Source organism: Musa acuminata, chromosome BXJ2-6 (assembly GCF_036884655.1).
Source record: "Musa acuminata AAA Group cultivar baxijiao chromosome BXJ2-6, Cavendish_Baxijiao_AAA, whole genome shotgun sequence".
Taxonomy (NCBI): Eukaryota; Viridiplantae; Streptophyta; class Magnoliopsida; order Zingiberales; family Musaceae; genus Musa; species Musa acuminata.
In genome coordinates, this window is record NC_088343.1 from 28,177,053 (window position 1) to 28,195,350 (window position 18,298).

General features: G+C 37.5%; 2 protein-coding genes across 6 annotated transcripts; one reads left to right on the plus strand and one right to left on the minus strand.

Annotated features, from left to right (window-relative positions):
* Positions 1-2,603: 2,603 nt before the first annotated feature.
* Positions 2,604-15,137, plus strand: LOC135584982 (cyclic nucleotide-gated ion channel 1-like). Of its 5 annotated transcripts, none has more exons than XM_065113454.1 (9): positions 2,618-3,780; positions 3,854-3,936; positions 4,027-4,068; positions 4,652-5,188; positions 7,483-7,695; positions 10,654-10,934; positions 12,373-12,484; positions 13,107-13,343; positions 14,042-15,137. In XM_065113454.1, exons 4-9 carry the CDS (start codon positions 4,727-4,729, stop codon positions 14,738-14,740), a joined length of 2,004 nt encoding a protein of 667 aa, XP_064969526.1. In that variant the 5' UTR covers positions 2,618-3,780; positions 3,854-3,936; positions 4,027-4,068; positions 4,652-4,726; the 3' UTR covers positions 14,741-15,137. The 5 variants fall into 5 exon arrangements, with proteins under 5 accessions (XP_064969530.1, XP_064969526.1, XP_064969527.1 ...); XM_065113455.1 differs by having other exon boundaries at positions 2,618-2,861; XM_065113456.1 differs by lacking the exon at positions 3,854-3,936 and having other exon boundaries at positions 2,618-2,861.
* An 878-nt stretch (positions 15,138-16,015) lies between these two features.
* LOC135615237 (large ribosomal subunit protein eL33w) lies at positions 16,016-18,037 on the minus strand. The gene is made up of 5 exons (XM_065113459.1): positions 17,893-18,037; positions 17,750-17,785; positions 17,412-17,640; positions 17,283-17,328; positions 16,016-16,269 (listed from the first exon to the last, which is right to left on the minus strand). The coding sequence occupies exons 1-4, from the start codon at positions 17,922-17,924 to the stop codon at positions 17,287-17,289; spliced, it is 339 nt and encodes a 112-aa protein (XP_064969531.1). The 5' UTR covers positions 17,925-18,037; the 3' UTR covers positions 16,016-16,269; positions 17,283-17,286.
* Positions 18,038-18,298: the final 261 nt, after the last annotated feature.

Sequence of the window (18,298 nt, forward strand, 5' to 3'; positions counted from 1 at the left end):
CGGTGGTGGCACCGCCTAGAAGACCCAGTCTCCTAGGTGGTCTGGGCAGTGGTATCGCCCAGACTAGGCGATGGTACCGTCGGTAGTTATTGCTGCCAGCAATGGTACCACCCTTGTCAAGCGGTGGTACCGCCCAGACTGAGTGGTAGTACTGCCTAGTGTTAGATGTCAAGCAGTGGTACCGCCCAGTAATGGTGATAGTACCGCTAGGACCCCGAAAATCCCAAATTAAGTACTTTTTGGCTCTATTTTTTAAGCCAATGGGGCCTATAAAATCCTCATCCTTTTCTGCATAAAAGGGCACGAAACTATTGGCATAATCTTGAGTTTTTGAGTCTTAAAGTGTTGTAAAAGTTAGAGTTCTCCTCCTTCATCTCTTAGCCTTGTAACCATCTAAGAAAAAGGAGTGAGACTTGTAAGGGTTCATCTCCTAAACCCAGGAAAAAGAGAAAGTGCTGTAAAGAGGTGTTTGGTCTTCACCTATTGAAGGAATGCCTTTAGTGGACGTCAATGACCTCGTCGGAGGAGGAATCCGAAAGTGGATGTAGGTCACATTGACCGAACCACTCTAAAACTCGATTTGCATTTACTTTGAGCAATTTACTTTTATAGCAAACTGTCTTTTCTCCTTACTATGCTTTTACTACGCCTACATACGCTTTCAAGTAAACATTATCTCTTCTCCTTACGAAAGCTTTCAAATTCAAATTTTCTTCGAAATGGATTAAATCGAAACCATTTTCATCGGAATCAGTTTTAATTGAAATAAGTCTTTTGAAATCGTGAAAGTTTTATATTGTACTAATTCACCCCCTCTACCGCTCTTGATCTTAACACTTCTCACCATTATCTCATTATCAAACAATCATTGTAGAGATTAAGACTCGACATTAAAATTTATCATTGTTAATTTAATTTTAACAACAGTTTTATTATTTTACAATATGATGGTAATAATAGATAGTTGTAATTTCATCCTATTAGAAACTCAACCATCTTCTCACCATTACCTTATTATCGAACGATCATTGTAGAGATTAAGACTCGACATTAAAATTTATCATTGTTAATTTAATTTTAACAACAGTTTTATTATTTTACAATATGATGGTAATAATAGATAATTGTAATTTCATCCTATTAGGAACTCAACCATCTTCTCACCGTTACCTTATTATCAAACTATCATCATAGAGATTAAGACTCGACACTAGATAAGATCATCTTCTATCTTTTGTTGTCATCTATCGTATTCAGAAAAAGATCTTTTTACATATCCTTCCTTAGTACGAAAATAACATTTACTATTAACCTTCACATATAATTCCTACGAAAATAACATTTACTATTAACCTTCACATATAATTCCTACGAAAATTAGTCACCAATATGAATTTAAGACCTTATTCACAGAAGCATAATGTATCGGATATATATTTTTATAATATATTTTAAAAATTATTATTTATGACAAATCTTTAGCATGCACTAATTCTAGTTAGAATATTATTTTGAAAAAAAAAAACGAAAGTGACAAGAGGTTTGGGCTCCCAAAAAAAATAAAAGATTGGTAACAATTTTATTTAAGGCAACAGATGTAAGACTTTCTTATAATAAAAAAGTAGAAATAAAAGCTTTAACTCATAAAGAAAATTGACTTATCCACGAAAAAATGGCATTATTTCTACTAATCCATATAAACTAATCTAACGACCTCCGTATCGGCCTAATTAATTAAAGTTAGAATCAGACAACCCCACCCAAACACTAAAATCATTAACAGAGGTTTAAGTAAAGGGCATATATGTAAATTTATTGGTTGGTAGGTGCGCCAATGGAGTTGAAGGGATAAATAAATAAATACGATCATCACTAACCTTGTAGGGACATTTATGCAAATTCGTCCCTGTTTATCTAATAGGTCCGCATCAGACAGCAGTCAAACAACACCACAAGAACAAACTAATAATATTTATTATTATTATTATTATTATAAGACGAAGATTGCGTTGTTAAAAATGAAGTATAAATTAATTCTTGGACAAATTCTTTTATTACATTTTTAAAGAATAAAATGTTACATGTGCAGATGCAGCTCATTAATTTAAATGATACCACCACCGTACATCGTTGGCTATATCTTAATTCTAATCAGCCACTGTCGACGTCTTTAATTTAGTTTGTTCGTATTACATATGCGACGCATGTGCTCCTCCTGTCCCATCGACCCTTGTGCTGATTGACGACGAGTGGCTGGACCCACCTCTACGTATTCTTTACTCAAACTTTTCACCGATGAGAGAACGACATCTGTCCTACGCGTGGCAGCAAGATCGTAGAGGTTTCTTTCCTATTGGCGCTTGCTTTTGGGTCCCAGAAGCATTTGACCAATGGGAAAGCATCGTTTGGGGTGGATGGCTCGGCCCGTGAACACGTAGTTTGGTGGTTCGGTGGAAGAAAAAGTTACTTCCTAGTCCTCCAACTCTTTGTTATTTCGATTGCACTCCTTATGGAGGGGGCGATGGGGGAGACAAAGTTGCAGTTAAGCCCCTCAACTCTTTATTTATTTGGCTTCGCTCCTGATGCAATGGACATGGGGGAGAGTTCGACTCTACTTTCCTTTGTCGCTTCCTCACGGCCGGACGCAGACCCGTGATTCCAACGCCCTCGAGTCCAAGGCCTGGGAAGAAGCCAAGAAACTTCTCTCTCTCTCCCCCTCTCTCATCCGAACGCTTTGCGGTCCAAGAAGCGATGAAGAACAAGATGGCTTCAGTAGAACTCGCTGTTTGATGGGAGGCAAGGAGACCTCTTCTTCTTCTGCCTCACCGCCTTCCTTAGTCTGGGATTGCCTCCTCTGACCGGTGTGTAAGACCCGCTTCTTGGTCAGCTTCATGGGGTTCTGGTTTTCCTTTCCTGTGGGTTCGTTCTTCTTTGTTGGGCTGGCTTTGGTTAGATTTAGGCCCGGTGGTTGTTTTCAATCAATCAGCCCTCTTTGGTCTAGGTCGGTGTTCTTAGGTGCGTCTTGCAGAAGCTACTGAGCTAATTGTTTGCAGAAAAGAGGGATTTTGCTGCTATTTATAATGCTCGATCGCAATCTTGGTGTCGATTCTGTCCAAAATAATAGTTTTTTCTTCTTCCACCACGCCGATTGGTTGTCGATTTAAGTGGATATAGTTTTATTTGGTTGCCCTGAAGACACGGTCAACTCGTATTTTGGTAGTTTGATGTTCTTGTTAAAGTCGTAGCATTAGTACATAATTAAGAACTGTGAAAGTGTTGCAAGATGAGCTACAAAGATTAGACTACTTTTGTTAAGGTTGAAAATTGTATAGGCGTTTATTTCTTCAGCACTGTATTTCAATATTATTTGTTTTTCAGTACGTTTACAATTGTAACTATAGATTGATTACTAAACAACATGGGGCAGTTTTAGTAGATTTTAAAACCTGAAGAATGAAAATCTAGGAAAATGATAAGAAAAATAGACACTGCAGAAAGATTGTTTTTATCATGACTGGTCAACTTTTGTTGGTTGTAAATCATGAAGACAGAAACTGTTAGGGTGAAGATATGATGAATTAATTAGCCCTAGTTTCTAGACCCCAAAAAAACTTTCTACGTTGTAAGCTTTCATTTCTCTCATCCTGCCGTTGCATTGCTATGGAATCGGTGTGCCCTTCTTCCTTATTCAATCGTGGTCACATCTTAAAGTGACATATACTTTGTGGGTCAAAGAACACAAATGCTTTCATACAATTGGGGTACTAAACAAGACCAGAGGTATCGAATCTGAAGATTACTCTACTTGTCATAATTTTTCTCGTTTCTACAAATGGCTCTGTTTCTTCTGTAGTTCTTTGTTAACGTGGAACTAAGTGTTGGTGGCTTTCCCTTAAGCAAATGATCAATAGAAGACTGGAACAAGAGCTTCTGATGGTAGTAAACTACCTTATGAATATGGAAAATTGGTACTATACTTACAGATCTAGATATTTATTTCAATTGATGCTCATTCTTCTATTGCAGTCAAAGGGAAGCTATGAATCAGCATGATGAAAAAATTTTGAGGTCAGACTTTATATAATCATATCCATCATTCTAGTAGTAACAGACACTTGAATAATGTATTTGTTTTTTGTACAAGTAATTAGTGCTTCATTTTTACCCCTTCTAAACACATTTGATTATAGTCTATGAGTTTACTCCTCACTGTGTTCTGATTATCCTAATCAACACATGCACAATATTGGCATATTTATCTGTGTACTCAATTGCATTCACTAGAAGTACTTGTTAGTGTTAATCCAATGTTCGACTATGAGGTTTACATAAAGACACCACAGTGAAACTTATGGTTCTAAAACGGTAAATGATAATAGAAGCCAATCCAAGTGCAAGCAAGTAAGCAACAAGGACCAGATAGATTTCTTTTTATGATTATGCAATTTTTTTTATAAGTATGTTACAAGGGTAAATTTGTCTATTTCAATTGAGAGAAAACTTTGCTTCTTTGGTGTCCAAGTTATTATATGGTTTCTACATTCAAAATGTATGAACTTATGAGGGAAAAAAAATATCAATAAATATTTCATTATTTTTTTTTTTTGGGTGAATACCATTTGGATAACTGCAATAACTCCAATATTGACAGGTTCTAGGATTGGAGCTCAGAGCAATCACAAAGTTCATAGAGGACATCTTCACGAAAACAATAATTGGTCCACTAATGAGAAGCATGCAGAGAATATATCATTATATGTTTGAACTTCTAAGCAATATCTTTCAGTATAAGTCCATAAAGGATTCATCTGCAGAAGATTTGAAGTCTAGGAAGAAAGTACTGGATCCTCAAGGGCCATTTCTCCAGAAGTGGAATAAAATATTTGTTTTATCCTGTGTCGTGGCAATATCTGTAGATCCTCTCTTCTTCTACATTCCATTTGTTAATGATAAGGATACCTGCGTTGATTTGGATGAAAATTTGGTGATCACAGCAAGTGTCTTGCGATCCTTCACCGACATATTTTACGTACTTCATATAATATTCCAATTTCGAACTGGTTTTATTGCTCCACCATCTCGTGTATTTGGAAGGGGTGTCTTGGTCGAAGACTTTTCAGCAATAGCCCTTAGATATTTGAAGTCATACTTCCTTATTGACATTCTTGCCGTTATTCCTCTCCCTCAGGTAGCAAGACTTTATGATGTATCTACATGTGCAATATGTTTATTTTGACTGTCTCTTTGTTGATCATTGAGAAATTTTGTTAGGTCTGAATTTGCAAAAAACATCAAATTCTCCTATATTGCCCCAAAAGGCATAATTGCAGACAGAAAACATTGGTAGGCTAGCTTTTTGCATGGTTTGCTGTTCCTCTTTTTTAGTTTAGTTTTTAGCTTTAAATATTTGGCATTCATTTTCAGTTATACATAGCCACTTATATGAAGCCTTTATGCCAAAAACAAAGGGCCTATGGACTTTTGTCATCTACTATGACATCTTTTTTAATTGTGTGTAGGGTATTTGGACACGAATCTCCAACATATGTTTGACTAAATATTGAATAACAATGGCTTATTGAAATTATTATGAGATCTATTTCTTGACTAAGTTTAGAAAATCATAATGTACTTCATGGCAAGTTTCGTCATATCGCCCAGTATGGGCAGTATGTATCGGTTCGACAAGGGACCGGTATGGGTGGTACATACCGATCTATCGGTACACCCCATCTGTATGGTTTGGTACATACCATGTCAATAGCCCGTCGGTGCACTGGTATGGTACGTATCAAACCATACCAATGTACCGACACACGATACGACCGGGCATACCGACAAACCGGTATGTACTGCCCATATCGGTCACTTATCGGACTGGTACATGTCGTTCATACCAGGCGGTATGTCGTGGTACCACAAACCTTACTTCATGGCATATTGTTTTTTGTTTGCCCGAATGACTGAATTCAAGTCATGAGAACCTACAGTGTTGTCAATTTCCTTGGAAATTCTTGGCTTTATATAGACCACATAGAGCTTTTAATCCATTATGTCTTTGTTTTCAAGTTGGGTAGAAACTTTAGCTTCTACATTAATTCATATGACTTAAGAAAAGACTAGCTTGAGGACTATACATATGATTGTGATCACATATTTGAGAATTTTGGTTAAGTTTGGCTAAAGATGGATAGTTGAAGTTAAAAAAAACTTTGGGAGTTTTGTGTGATTGTTGTATGCCCGATAAATTCAAATTAAAAATTAATAAAATATTTGTAAAGCTTGGGAAAATTATTCTTGATGAGATTTATGTAGGTTGGAACAAAGAATGTATGCATTCAGTAACAATTAGGTATAGCTATAGTGGAAGATGAGATGAAGGAGAATTATTGATGATGGTGTGGACATGTCCAAAGGACACCAATAGATGCCTTGTTAGACATGGTGAGTTAAGATTAGTAGTGTGAGAAGAAGATTGATGACAGCTTGTCGGATATCTACGATTTTCACCTGAATCCAAACTTAACTAGCCATCTAGGTACCTTAAGTAGGTCAAGTATGCCAGTACTCGAAAAAAGATAACCCACTGTCATCATAAGAAACAACAACATACTTGAGCCTGAATTAAACCATCCAGGTATCCTTACCTGATTCGGGCATATATTTTTGTAATCAAACCTGTCAAAAACGTGATTAAAGATGTCAAAATATGGTTTAAGCAGGTTGGGTAGATGGGGTACCTGAATAAACTTGACCCACTGTCATCCCAAAAAGGAGAGGGAGAAACTTTTTACGGAACAATCTTTCATATATTTGACTGTTATTAGTTTCACTACTGATATTGCCCCAAATAGTCCAAGTGATGAGGAAAATATATATTTATCCAATCATAAATAGTTGAGACATTACAGCTTGTTGTTGGTTAACATCAGTAAATCTTAGTGCTTGGGCATGTGATTTAATGGGTCAAGGGCTCTCCTGAGCAATACATAGCTTGGCACATGCATTAACTGCCTGATTCCAATCCCCTACATGACCAGCTTCTTCTCTTATCACGACTGTGGTGCTATGGTTATTGACACAAGTTGAGATTTTCTTTGAAAATTTGTCTGGTTTCTCTCTCTGTTTTTCAGCTTCATCCTGTGGATAACACCAAGTGCCCTTTTGGCCCAGTTTTAGCAATTGTAACTCTGCTTGTTCTTGTTATTGGAGGAGTCATTTGTCCCATAGACATATTGTTACTAGGTTTATGATAGCATTTCTTTTATCACCATGGGGATTCTAGTCTAAAATTTATGTGGCTTCCATAGTTATGTCTTTGTTACAGTGGTCATGTAGTTCACTTCAACAATCCTTTTATAGATCACTTGTTTTCATTTATATGAGCATGTCACTTATTGTTTGCATGTGCAAAGGGGTTCTTCTGCTGTTGGTATCCCAGTATGGAATTAAATTGTTCTCTTTATGTTTTTGCCTATTCAGGTTGTTATATTGATCATAATACCAAAGCTAAAAGGGTCAGGTTCAGTGGACGCAAAGACGCTGTTGATGTACATTATCATTTTACAATATGTGCCTAGGCTTGTTAGAATAATACCATTGTATGTTGAAGTCACAAAATCTGCTGGTATAATTGCTGAAACTGCATGGGCTGGAGCTGCTTTGAACCTTTTTCTCTATATGCTTGCAAGTCATGTAAGCTCCAATTTCCTACAAGTTCATTTTCATTACTAGAATCAGAATATTCTATATTGGCTTTAAAAAACTTCTGTAAATACACCTTTCACTTTTTTAGCAGAATAAGTAATTGAATACTTTTCATATCACCTTTAATGATATTTTGCTGGATACTAATGTTTGCTTTACAATATTTCCTGTGATTCAACTTTTAAAACTTTAGTAGAGAAAGTAGTTTGTAGCTCGTTTTGTAAATGCAGTTGTCCACCTCTAGTTGTTGTATTTGTGTTCTTATGGATTTGTTCACCAACTTTAACATATTTTTTTATTTGTTCATTTAGACTGTTGATTGGTTTCACAATTTTAGTTTTCTTTTTAGTTTTTACAATTATTTTGATTGGTTGGTTTTCATATCTTGATGAGAGTAATTGAACCACTTGTTGCTTAGGTAGCAATCACTTGCTGCTTAGGTTAGTAGACAATCTCAGGATATAAATTATTGCGTAAAATATAATATATCATGATTTAAGATATTTTGATTAGTCCAACATCGAAAGTGGTGGTGTTTTTAGTATATAGTATTGTGTATTTATCATGAGTAATTGGGGCTTAAGTATTTGAAGTCACATGGTTAAATACCCATTTTCCTTGAATTCTCACAGCCATCATGTCTTGGGCCTTGATGAGAACAGTTGGGATCATTATGATACCCAAAATAGTCCTATGCTGGAAGTGGATGATGCTATGGGCTATAAGACCTGATGGGCTTACTTTTAAGGCTTATGTATGTTGGGATGATTGTGTTATCTGAATTAATCCCTCATTTAATGTGGATGATGGATTGGGTAGTATAAGGCTTGATAGTCTATTCCTCAATGCGTTGGGCTTATGTATTTTGGTTGTGGTATAAGGATCATTTTATCCGATTTCTATGCTAGTGGGCTCTATTGGATTGGGTCAAAGCAATATTTGTTTATAGAATTAGATATACAAACTTATAAGTAAACGAAGGATCGTCATTTCGGGTACTAGACCCATTTCGGAGATCTGTTGGACCTATATATACCGGTCAGTATCGGTCATGGTACGTCGGTATATACTGGTGTTTTGGAAAGGAAGAAAAAGAGGGAGAAAAGGAAGGGGCGATGGAGGAAGAAGGAATGAAGAAGAGAAAGCAGTGGAGGAGGAAGAAGAAGAAGCAGTGGACGAGGAGAAAGAAGGAAGAAGAGGAAGAGGAGAAGAGGTGGGAGCATACCTGGGAAGAAGAAGGAATGTGGCAGCAATGGTGTTGGCAGTGGTGAAGCGATCGTGAAGCAGCGCAATGGCGAAGAATGTGAGAAGAGGGCTCTCGCATTTGCAAGTCCTAATTTCTATTTTAAGCTTTTTCTTATTTTAATGCTGAGTTAGACAGGCCCCACTGTTTTTTTTTTTACTCATTACTTTTTACTGAACTAGACTAAGCCGCCTGAAACAAGGGTGATCCATGTACTGACCCACGCCTGGACTGACACATACTGCCCATTTTGTACCATTCCAGGCGGTACAACAATCATTGAAGTGAACTATTAAAAAAATCATTAAAAACTAATAATTTTAGTGACATGTAGGAATAGTGGCTGAAGTTATGTGTTTTTCTAATCGATATGGTTTGCACATCCTTTAGCATCTATTGTATCAGTATCTCTCAACTATTACGAAGTGACAGGTCCAGTGACGTGTGGATCAAATGGTACAAAGATTGTGCATGCATAGACTTGGTGCTTGGGAATGAGGATATTGAAGTGTTTTGTTTAGCTTTTCATTTCCCCTCTAAGAATGATTTACAACTGGAGAATTCATTTCAATAATTTTTTTTTTTTTACTTCATGGAGTGTATAGAGACCAACGGGAGCCAGCTCATTGCTATCTTGAAAGGGATGAAAAGTGATCTTGGTGATGAAGGGAAACATGTCAAGAGAGCTTAAGCTCAACCCAGGACAACTCAAAACCAGTGAAGCCCTGACCCATACTAGTTCTTATAAGTTTATAAGTTTTTATGATGACATGGTTTATTAATTTTATGACAGCAAGGCTTTGTTGCTATTCGTATCTCTCTTCAAGCACTGTGTTACAAATCTAGCTATGTGCCAGTGTTCACTGCCAATTTAAAATTTAAGTCTCCACAAATCACCTATGTGGCTAGTCACCTCCAGCTCACCCATTTAGCCAATGCCGAGCACCCATGCTTAGCCATCGAAGGTGGTGGCTGATTGGATGGTGGCCCTCATTGCTACAACTATTAGGTGGTGTTTGTGGTTGAAGGGCGGTGGATCGTCGTGATTCAGTTGGAGGGTGGCACTAGTCAAGATGGCAACATTCACAGGTGCAAGCTTGGCAAAGTTGGGTAGCAGTTGGTGGCTTTACGTAGGAATTGATGAGTGCAACGTCGGAGGGGACACATTCAACAGCAATTGTATTTTCCTATTGCTGAACCATAGTGGTCTGAATCAATGAACCAAGCCTAGCCCTCTCCCGCAACTAGACCTAGCTTTATTTTAGAGCCAGTATCAAGAAAAGACACCAGATATGCTTTTGTCTGCAAACAAACATCTTTTCATTTAACAAAAATAGGAGGCCTAATGCACAATACCTCATTAATGTTGAGCTTGTAGGGGATCAATGTGCACAGTTTATAAGCAGTGAATTCATGACTTAAACTCTGATCACCAATCTGTAAAAAAGCAAACTTATAATGGTGCCAACACTCACCCTATTTGTTTGTTTATGCCATCTATGTTTTTCTAGTTCTTCTAGTGCTGATTGTGCTGATGGTAATGTGTAAACTATTTATTGAGAGAAAACATTGGTTGGTTTCATTTGTCTATTGTGCTGTTGGTTCTTGCAGAAGCTGCTATATTCTGAATATTTGACTAGTGGAAGCTCTTCATGGATAACTATGTAACACCTTTGATAAGATTATTAGAAAAATCTTTCCAGGTACTTGGGGCATGCTGGTACTTCCTTTCTATTGAACGAGAAGATTCTTGTTGGAGACGTGCCTGCCATAAACATAATTGTACAACTATGTTCTGGTACTGTGGAGTTAAAAAGGAAGAAAGCATGTATTTTATAGATGGTGAGTGTCCTATTCAAGAAGAAAATGCAACAATCTTTGACTTCGGCATGTACCTTCAGGCTCTTCAATCAGATATTGTTCTTCTAAGAAACTTTCCGGAAAAGTTCTTTTATTGCTTTTGGTGGGGCTTACAAAATCTGAGGTATGTATAAAGAAATGCTTTCTTTATAGTTGTAGCTCGATGTGTTTTCTATAATAGTGTTGCTGATAGTTTATTGTACTGGCATGGTAAAGCTTGAAATTTGGACCCCATTTAATTAAAAATTGAGATCTACCTATCGCATGTCAAATGTCTCCGCTTCTATGAAACCAATTACACTATTGTTCATATATTATTGTTATGTAAGTTCATAACTCTCGTATCAACTTACGGACTTTCTGTTAATTCCTGATCCTTAGGATTTAATCTTGTGGTCCTGTGAACTCTTTGAAATTTCATCAGTTTGCCTTCTTTGTTCTCAGAAAGTGTAATCTTCACTGCCATGTACCAAAGTTTGATTTTGAATTTGTCTCTTAAGCCTTCAAAATTCATTACAAGTTTCACAGTGTATTTTTAGTTTTTTCAAGTATGGTTTCCCCATTTCACTCTGAAGAGGTATCCCATTGATAAACTTGAAATATGTTTCCACATTCTATTCATAAGAGGGTATTTCATGGGTAAACTTAAATTATGTTTGGATGGCAAGAGTCATGCAATGAAAATAAAAAGAGAATTGCAGAAATTTAGTGGATAATTACAGCAAAATAAAAAAAAAACAGAATGGAAATTCCCTGCAGTAAGCAGGGATGCTGATATTGATTGGAAGAGCCTTCTGCATGCACTCGGGGTTGATGGGCATGGTGTTTGACAGAACTGAATTATGGTGCCAACGAGATTACACAAAAGTGCTGACAACTTGCAGTACTTGCCTTAAATCTGGCACTGCTGTCTTCAAAATGGTGCTTGCAATAATCTTTCCTTTTGGAATCTCACACCCCAAAATTATTGCTTGAACCAAAGATTTTCCATATCATATATTTGGGTGATGCTAGAAAAGTGTTACTTGGCATGATGGCACAGGCTAACACTTGACCTGTGGAAGGTACGTGATGGCACAGGCTAGCACAGAAATGCATGGCATGTGCCGTGCAGTCCATGATATGGCAATCCATGGCATGAATGTTCCCTTTTTATTTCTGAGGCAGCAATTTTAGATTCCTTGACGTGTTCAAATTTTGTTCTATGGTTGATTTAGCCAGTTTCTTACCCGTCACATGGTTACAGTTGCCATCAAATTATCTATAAGGATAAATTTGCTGCTAATTGGTAAGAAACGTTGCTTCTTTAACAAAATATTTTCCTAGAGCCTTCTATGATTTCATTTGCTTTGTTGGGTGCTGTATATATTTGAACTTTTGTTGGTTGATCAATAATTACTGAGACATGAATGCCATTTTCAAGCTAAAATCCTTATACCAGCAAATTTATTCATACATATTGGATTGGTTTATACATGTAATCTTTTTACATTTGTCCTGGATTGGCATCCAGATATTCTGATAGTCAATAACTGCTGGTTTTTTTGCGTCCTATCTTGCAGTTCCCTGGGACAAAATTTGCAAACAAGCACTTACCTGGGGGAGATTTTATTTGCTGTTTTCATCTCCATTTCTGGGCTGGTTTTGTTTTCACTTCTTATCGGCAACATGCAGGTATTTTTTTTCTTAACATTCAAGTTGATCAGCTTTCACTTTTGAATGGTTGTGTTTATACTAGGTTTGACGTTTGATAAAATGTTGATGTACACAAGTACTTAAAGGTGGGAAGTGAACTGGTGACAATGATAGATATAAAAGATTATAGATTTGAGCATTTGAATTGATGATAATCAGTTGGGTATCTTCAAATTTGATGAAAGAAAGCTATAATAAAATTCATTTCTTGACTTGGTTGGGTTGCCTTGCACCTTGCCTGAGCTGGACCTAGATTATTGTTGGATTGGTACTTTTGATGGCTCCAGCCTGTCCCAGGTCCATGAAAATTTTGCCCAATTGCAAACAAATGATGGTGTAGGCTCACTTTGGGCTTGGGTTCGTGTTCCCAAGTAAGCTCGCCTTGGCTGGGATTCGTGTTCCTGAGTTGCAGCCAAGTGATGAACCTTGATTTTATTGAAATTTTACTAAAATGCCTAGATCTATGTAGATCTATTAAAGAAAAATATCAAGATATTTATCTCTCCGTACTAAAATAAGAACAAAGATTTAACTGGATACATCCTATCTTCCTATATTTTCTTTTTTGGTACATTCAACAAACCCTGTGTTGGCATCACAGACTTATCTGCAATCTACCACTGTGAGAATAGAAGAAATGAGAGTGAAAAGGCAAGATGCAGAGCAATGGATGTCCCACCGGATGCTTCCAGAGAATCTGAGGGAGCGAATACGCCGTCATGAACAATACCAATGGCAAGAAACAAGAGGGGTTGATGAAGAGCATCTGCTTCGAAATCTACCTAAGGACCTAAGAAGGGACATAAAACGTCATCTCTGTTTGGGACTGCTGAAGAGGGTAAGTTATTTACCCATCACCTTCTTTTTAAGATTTCCGTCTCCACAGTAATCACCAATATATACCATGATATATAATACTTGGAAGAGAATAAGTATTATGCTCTTCCAATTATAATGATTGTGGTGGTGATGGTGTCATTCTCAACTCTATTTCTGTGAATGTATTATGTCAAGTCTAAAAGAACAAAACTATATTACTTTCCACTTCACATGAAGAGTAATTATTTGTTTGCCTGCTAATTCTTGAAACTTGTTGGGACTGCTTGAACTAGATGATTCAACCAGTCCAAAATCTATCAGTATTGAAAACATATAAAGAAAAAAAAAAGATGGAAGGCAATCTGTGGGACCTTAAAAGGAAATGGGAAGGTCATAAAAAAATAAGTTTCTTCTATTTGTGCATTGCATTATATGGCCTATAGGAGAACTTGCTACTTGATGTTAAACACCTGAAATGATAAAGACAATTCACTATTCAACAGATTAGATTGAATCCTCAGTGCAGTTTCACCCTTACATAGCATGCAGCCCCTTCTATGTTCTGCTGTTGGATGATGTATAAAAACCTGAACTTTTCCTTGTTGGTCCTATGGTAATTTTACTTTGTCATATTAGGACAAAAAAAAAAACGGTTATCTTCTGTTTTTAAAAGTTTTACATCGATGCTACTCTTTGCTTTCTCACACTGTCATGCAGGTTCCCATGTTTGAATTAATGGACGATCAACTTATGGATGCCATGTGTGACCGTCTGAAACCAATCCTTTACACTGAAAACAGCTGCATTATTCGTGAAGGGGACCCGGTGGATGAGATGCTCTTCATCATGAGAGGAAGACTGCTTAGTGTTACAACAAATGGTGGCAGAACAGGGTTTTTCAATTCGGATTACCTGAAGGAAGGCGACTTCTGCGGCGAAGAGCTTCTGACATGGGCTTTGGATCCCAACTCATCTTCGAGCCTCCCCATCTCCACAAGGACGGTGAAGGCATTGTCTGAGGTTGAGGCTTTTGCTCTAGCCGCCGATGACTTGAAATTTGTTGCCTCCCAGTTCAGGAAGCTGCACAGTAAGAAGCTGAGGCATACCTTCAGATTATATTCTCAGCAGTGGAGAACATGGGCTGCTTGCTTTATACAGGCAGCTTGGCGACGCTACTCAAGAAAGAAACTGGAGGAATCTCTACACGAGGAGGAGAACAGGCTGCAGGCAGCCCTTGTGAAGGATGGAACTACCACACCGAGCCTTGGTGCAACAATCTATGCATCAAGGTTTGCGGTGAACGCATTACGTGCCTTGAGGCGAAACGTAACTCGTAAGGCCAGGTTACAGGAGAGGATGCCTGTAATGTTGTTGCAGAAGCCACCAGAACCTGACTTTACTGTGGAAGAACAGTAGCACATACATATGGTAGTGGCTCATGCTTCCCTCTCGCTTGCTTGTGCAATGATTTGGATGTCAATCACTGGCTCACTCACAAGGCACTTTCTGGTTTGTATGGATTTCTCTAAAATAAAACATCAAAGGCCGCCAAACTAGACATTCAGGTTGTTCTCTACGTGGATTGCAAGTGTTGTCTTAATCTACAGTATGTTTATGGTAGCGTACGAGTAGAGATGGGCAGCGTGATGTCCTGTGTGGCAGTGTACATAATCTATTCAGTAATATTGGACAGCGTTGTGTTTGAACTTTTTGACTTTTAACTTGTAAGACCTTGTATCTTTGGTTCCGGATTGCGCAGTGTGTACATGATCTATTCAGTAATATTCTAAGACCTTGATCTTGGAATTATAAAGTGTGTGATGGATCGACGTATAATAATTATAAAGGAACTTTAGACTTAATTTCTTACTCTTTTGTTGCGGATTGCATAGTGTGTAATGAATGGATCGACTCGACGTATAATAATTATAAAGGAAATATTTTTAGATGGATAGATGTTTTGTGTATGACTATTAACCCACGCCTCTTTTTCAATCCCGCAAAAGATTAAGAAAATTGAATTATGTATGTTAAATGGAATCAATATATTTTTTTGTTTTTGGATGCTGAAAGATACGGCAGAAGTGCATACTTTTGGCAGATAAGCAAAGCAGCGTGTATACATACATAATTACTTACTTTTGGCAGAATCTCATTCTAAAATATCTACTTCTACAATATTATTACGGAAAAAATAATGTGACTTTGGGCGATTGATGTGCACTGTTTTTTACTCTTTGCTGATTCATCATCAGATAAATTTTCAGCAATCCGAGTCGAGAGAAAAAAAATATCCAAGTAAAAATATTTTTCAAAAACAATTTTTTTTTCTTGAAGAGATAAAATAAGACATCCCGCCACAGCTGCATTTATATACATACCACTAGAAACGGAAAGAAAATATAAAAAAAATCTAACAAATAAAAAAAAAGTAAAAAAAAAATTAAACCTATGTCCAATGGATCATACCTACCAAGAAAACACATTTTTGTTTTTTCTTTGTTTTGGTTCAACCCATAGTCAATAAAACATAATTTTTTTAACAACACTTTTTCCTAATATCTCTTGCAGATAGCATCCAATTTAGAGCTGTCAATTATATTTATCTATTTAAGTAATCTTATACAAACAGCCATCACATTATCCATGGAAGAACCAAAAACTAAAAAAACACTGTTCAACACTATCCAATCAGGAACCCAAAATAAAATGATTATAATCTTCTTAAACGACCAGCAAGCAATCATCGATGGTGAGCTTTTATTAAGCCATTGCTAACTTTCTCCTTATCAAAATACAGTTGTTCCAACTTGTAAATTAAGTTCAAGTTTCCCAAAAAGAAGGATATAGATATACTCCTAATATCTAGGAAATGTTTTGGCTCCAATCCCACTAGAAACCCAGCCGCAGCTGCACCAAGACATCAGCTCTGCTGCACCAATCACCTGAACAGTGAAGAAAAAGGGCAAAAAGGTATTAAACAAACAATTGGAAGTGGATCATCACAACTATGCTTACGGCAAGCTGGCTCACCGAGCGTCTATCACAACTGAGATTTGGTGCTTTGTTTTCTACATAATTGATAGGTGCAGCACATTGTGTAAAACTGGATAAAGAATTGCCTTGTCATATAAACACCAATTGGGTCAAATGAAACCAGCACAACAGGAGCTTAAGGTTTCTCAAGAACGTTTGGGTTACAAGGCTCATTCCACTTATTCACCTTTCTGATCTAATCTCTTCTACTTCCCTCCAGTTAGGTGGCACAAATCAACGTAATTTTGTTTTTGTTTTTTTTGGAAAAGGAAGTACATCCATCTAGAAGAGCATGTGGCATACACGCCAATATCTCGGTCCATTCTTAAAGCAGTCTAATTATTTAGTTCAATCATTTGAATAAACTTCATGTGATACGTTAATATGAAATATGAACATTGAAAACCTCAGAGGAAGTCGTGTGAGCTGTAAGTGTTTGCTCTGAATTTTTTTTCATCACAAGAAACAAAAACTTCCTCATCACACAATCATGTTTATCGTATAGGAATCATTCATCCAGCTTAGGTTCAGAGCATAAGAAACCATCAGTAAGAGGTACTACACTCAAACAATAAACTAAACAAGCATTAAAGTAACTATAAATTGTTACAGGATGTCACAATATGCCAATTATTACATTGAGGATTTGGTTGGAAACCTTAAGCCATTCCCATTGTTCTGTGCCCAGCAAACAAAATTTCACAGACGATGGCATATACACAAGTGGAAAGATGATAACTAAGAGTGACGATTGCATAAAGAGATATACTCAACAAAACAACATGGACAATATCTTAGAAAGAAAAATCACAGAAATCGATACTCATTCAGCAAGAAATAACTAAGAAGAAGAACACAATAACAAAATCAGACAAGTACGTTATCCAAGTACATTCTAATAACAGATGCAGTGGAAGCTTACCTCCTCAGATGTTGCTGGGATACATGAAAACCCTGACTTTTCCACCCTACACATATAAAGAGACAGAGAAAAAAGGTAAGCAAAAATGTGATCTTTGAAGCTCGACTAAGCACAGGGACTCGAGCTCACCATGGATTTAGGCGGGAGGTTGGACTTGAACTTGGCACGGATGACGCCGCTGTTGCCGTGTGGGCGCGTGACCTTGCCCCAGATGCACCGGTACCGCGTCCCCTTGGTCTTCGTCTTCGCCTTGTAGATGTACGCCATCCTCTTACCGCAGTACCATGCCACCTCCTCCTTGGTGTTCACGCCCTCGATCTGCACCAGCGAGGTGTTCTCGTACTGGTTGGACTTCGATCTGATCCATACATTCCCCGATCAACCCCCATAGAAAACACACACACACACACACACAAATCCAATAAAATCAAGGAATAAATTCCATAGTTGATGGAGTCAAGACTTGCCTCTTGTAACCGAGGATCGTCCCGCGAACGTACAACCTGAAATTCAAATCAGCCGACAAGAGCAACCATAAAAAGGTCGACTTGATGGGGATCAAAATGAAGAAAAGGAGCAGATTATCTTCTAGGAGAGGACAAGATGGTACCTCACGCGCTCGCCTTGCCGCCCCTTCACCATCTTGGTGCTCACGAGTGGTGCGCCGACGAACAGACCGCAACTCAAGAACGAGAATCGAAGTAGGGTTTGGGAGACGAAGAGCTGTTAAATAGGAGAGAGCCGCGAGCGCGACCGAGAGCGAGAGCGAGATCAGCAGACCGGACGGTCGTAGTTGCATCTCCGAATGAAAAAGGGCTTAGGCTTCTCCAGCTCGATTTGGGCCTTATTTTGATGCGACCCATTTAGCGAAGTATATTTACGCACATATGCTTGTCACTTTACTCATTTAGTGAAATATCATAGTTTCTCTCTCCCAAACTTTAATATAAGTCCTTTTAGATATTAGCCAAAATTTGACATTTTGATATAACATTATATGAAAAATTTTATAAATA

Bases quoted from the DNA above. Each gene is read 5' to 3' on its own strand.
- LOC135584982 (XM_065113458.1), top strand. From the start codon at position 4,727: ATGAGAAGCATGCAGAGAATATATCATTATATGTTTGAACTTCTAAGC. The intron at 5,189-7,482 runs GTAGCAAGACTT...TTGCCTATTCAG, and splicing joins CCGTTATTCCTCTCCCTCAG to GTTGTTATATTGATCATAAT. The intron at 7,696-10,653 runs GTAAGCTCCAAT...AAATCTTTCCAG, and splicing joins TCTATATGCTTGCAAGTCAT to GTACTTGGGGCATGCTGGTA.
- LOC135615237 (XM_065113459.1), bottom strand. From the start codon at position 17,924: ATGGTGAAGGGGCGGCAAGGCGAGCGCGTGAG. The intron at 17,786-17,892 runs GTACCATCTTGT...TTTGAATTTCAG, and splicing joins CGGCAAGGCGAGCGCGTGAG to GTTGTACGTTCGCGGGACGA. The intron at 17,641-17,749 runs GCAAGTCTTGAC...TGTATGGATCAG, and splicing joins ACGATCCTCGGTTACAAGAG to ATCGAAGTCCAACCAGTACG.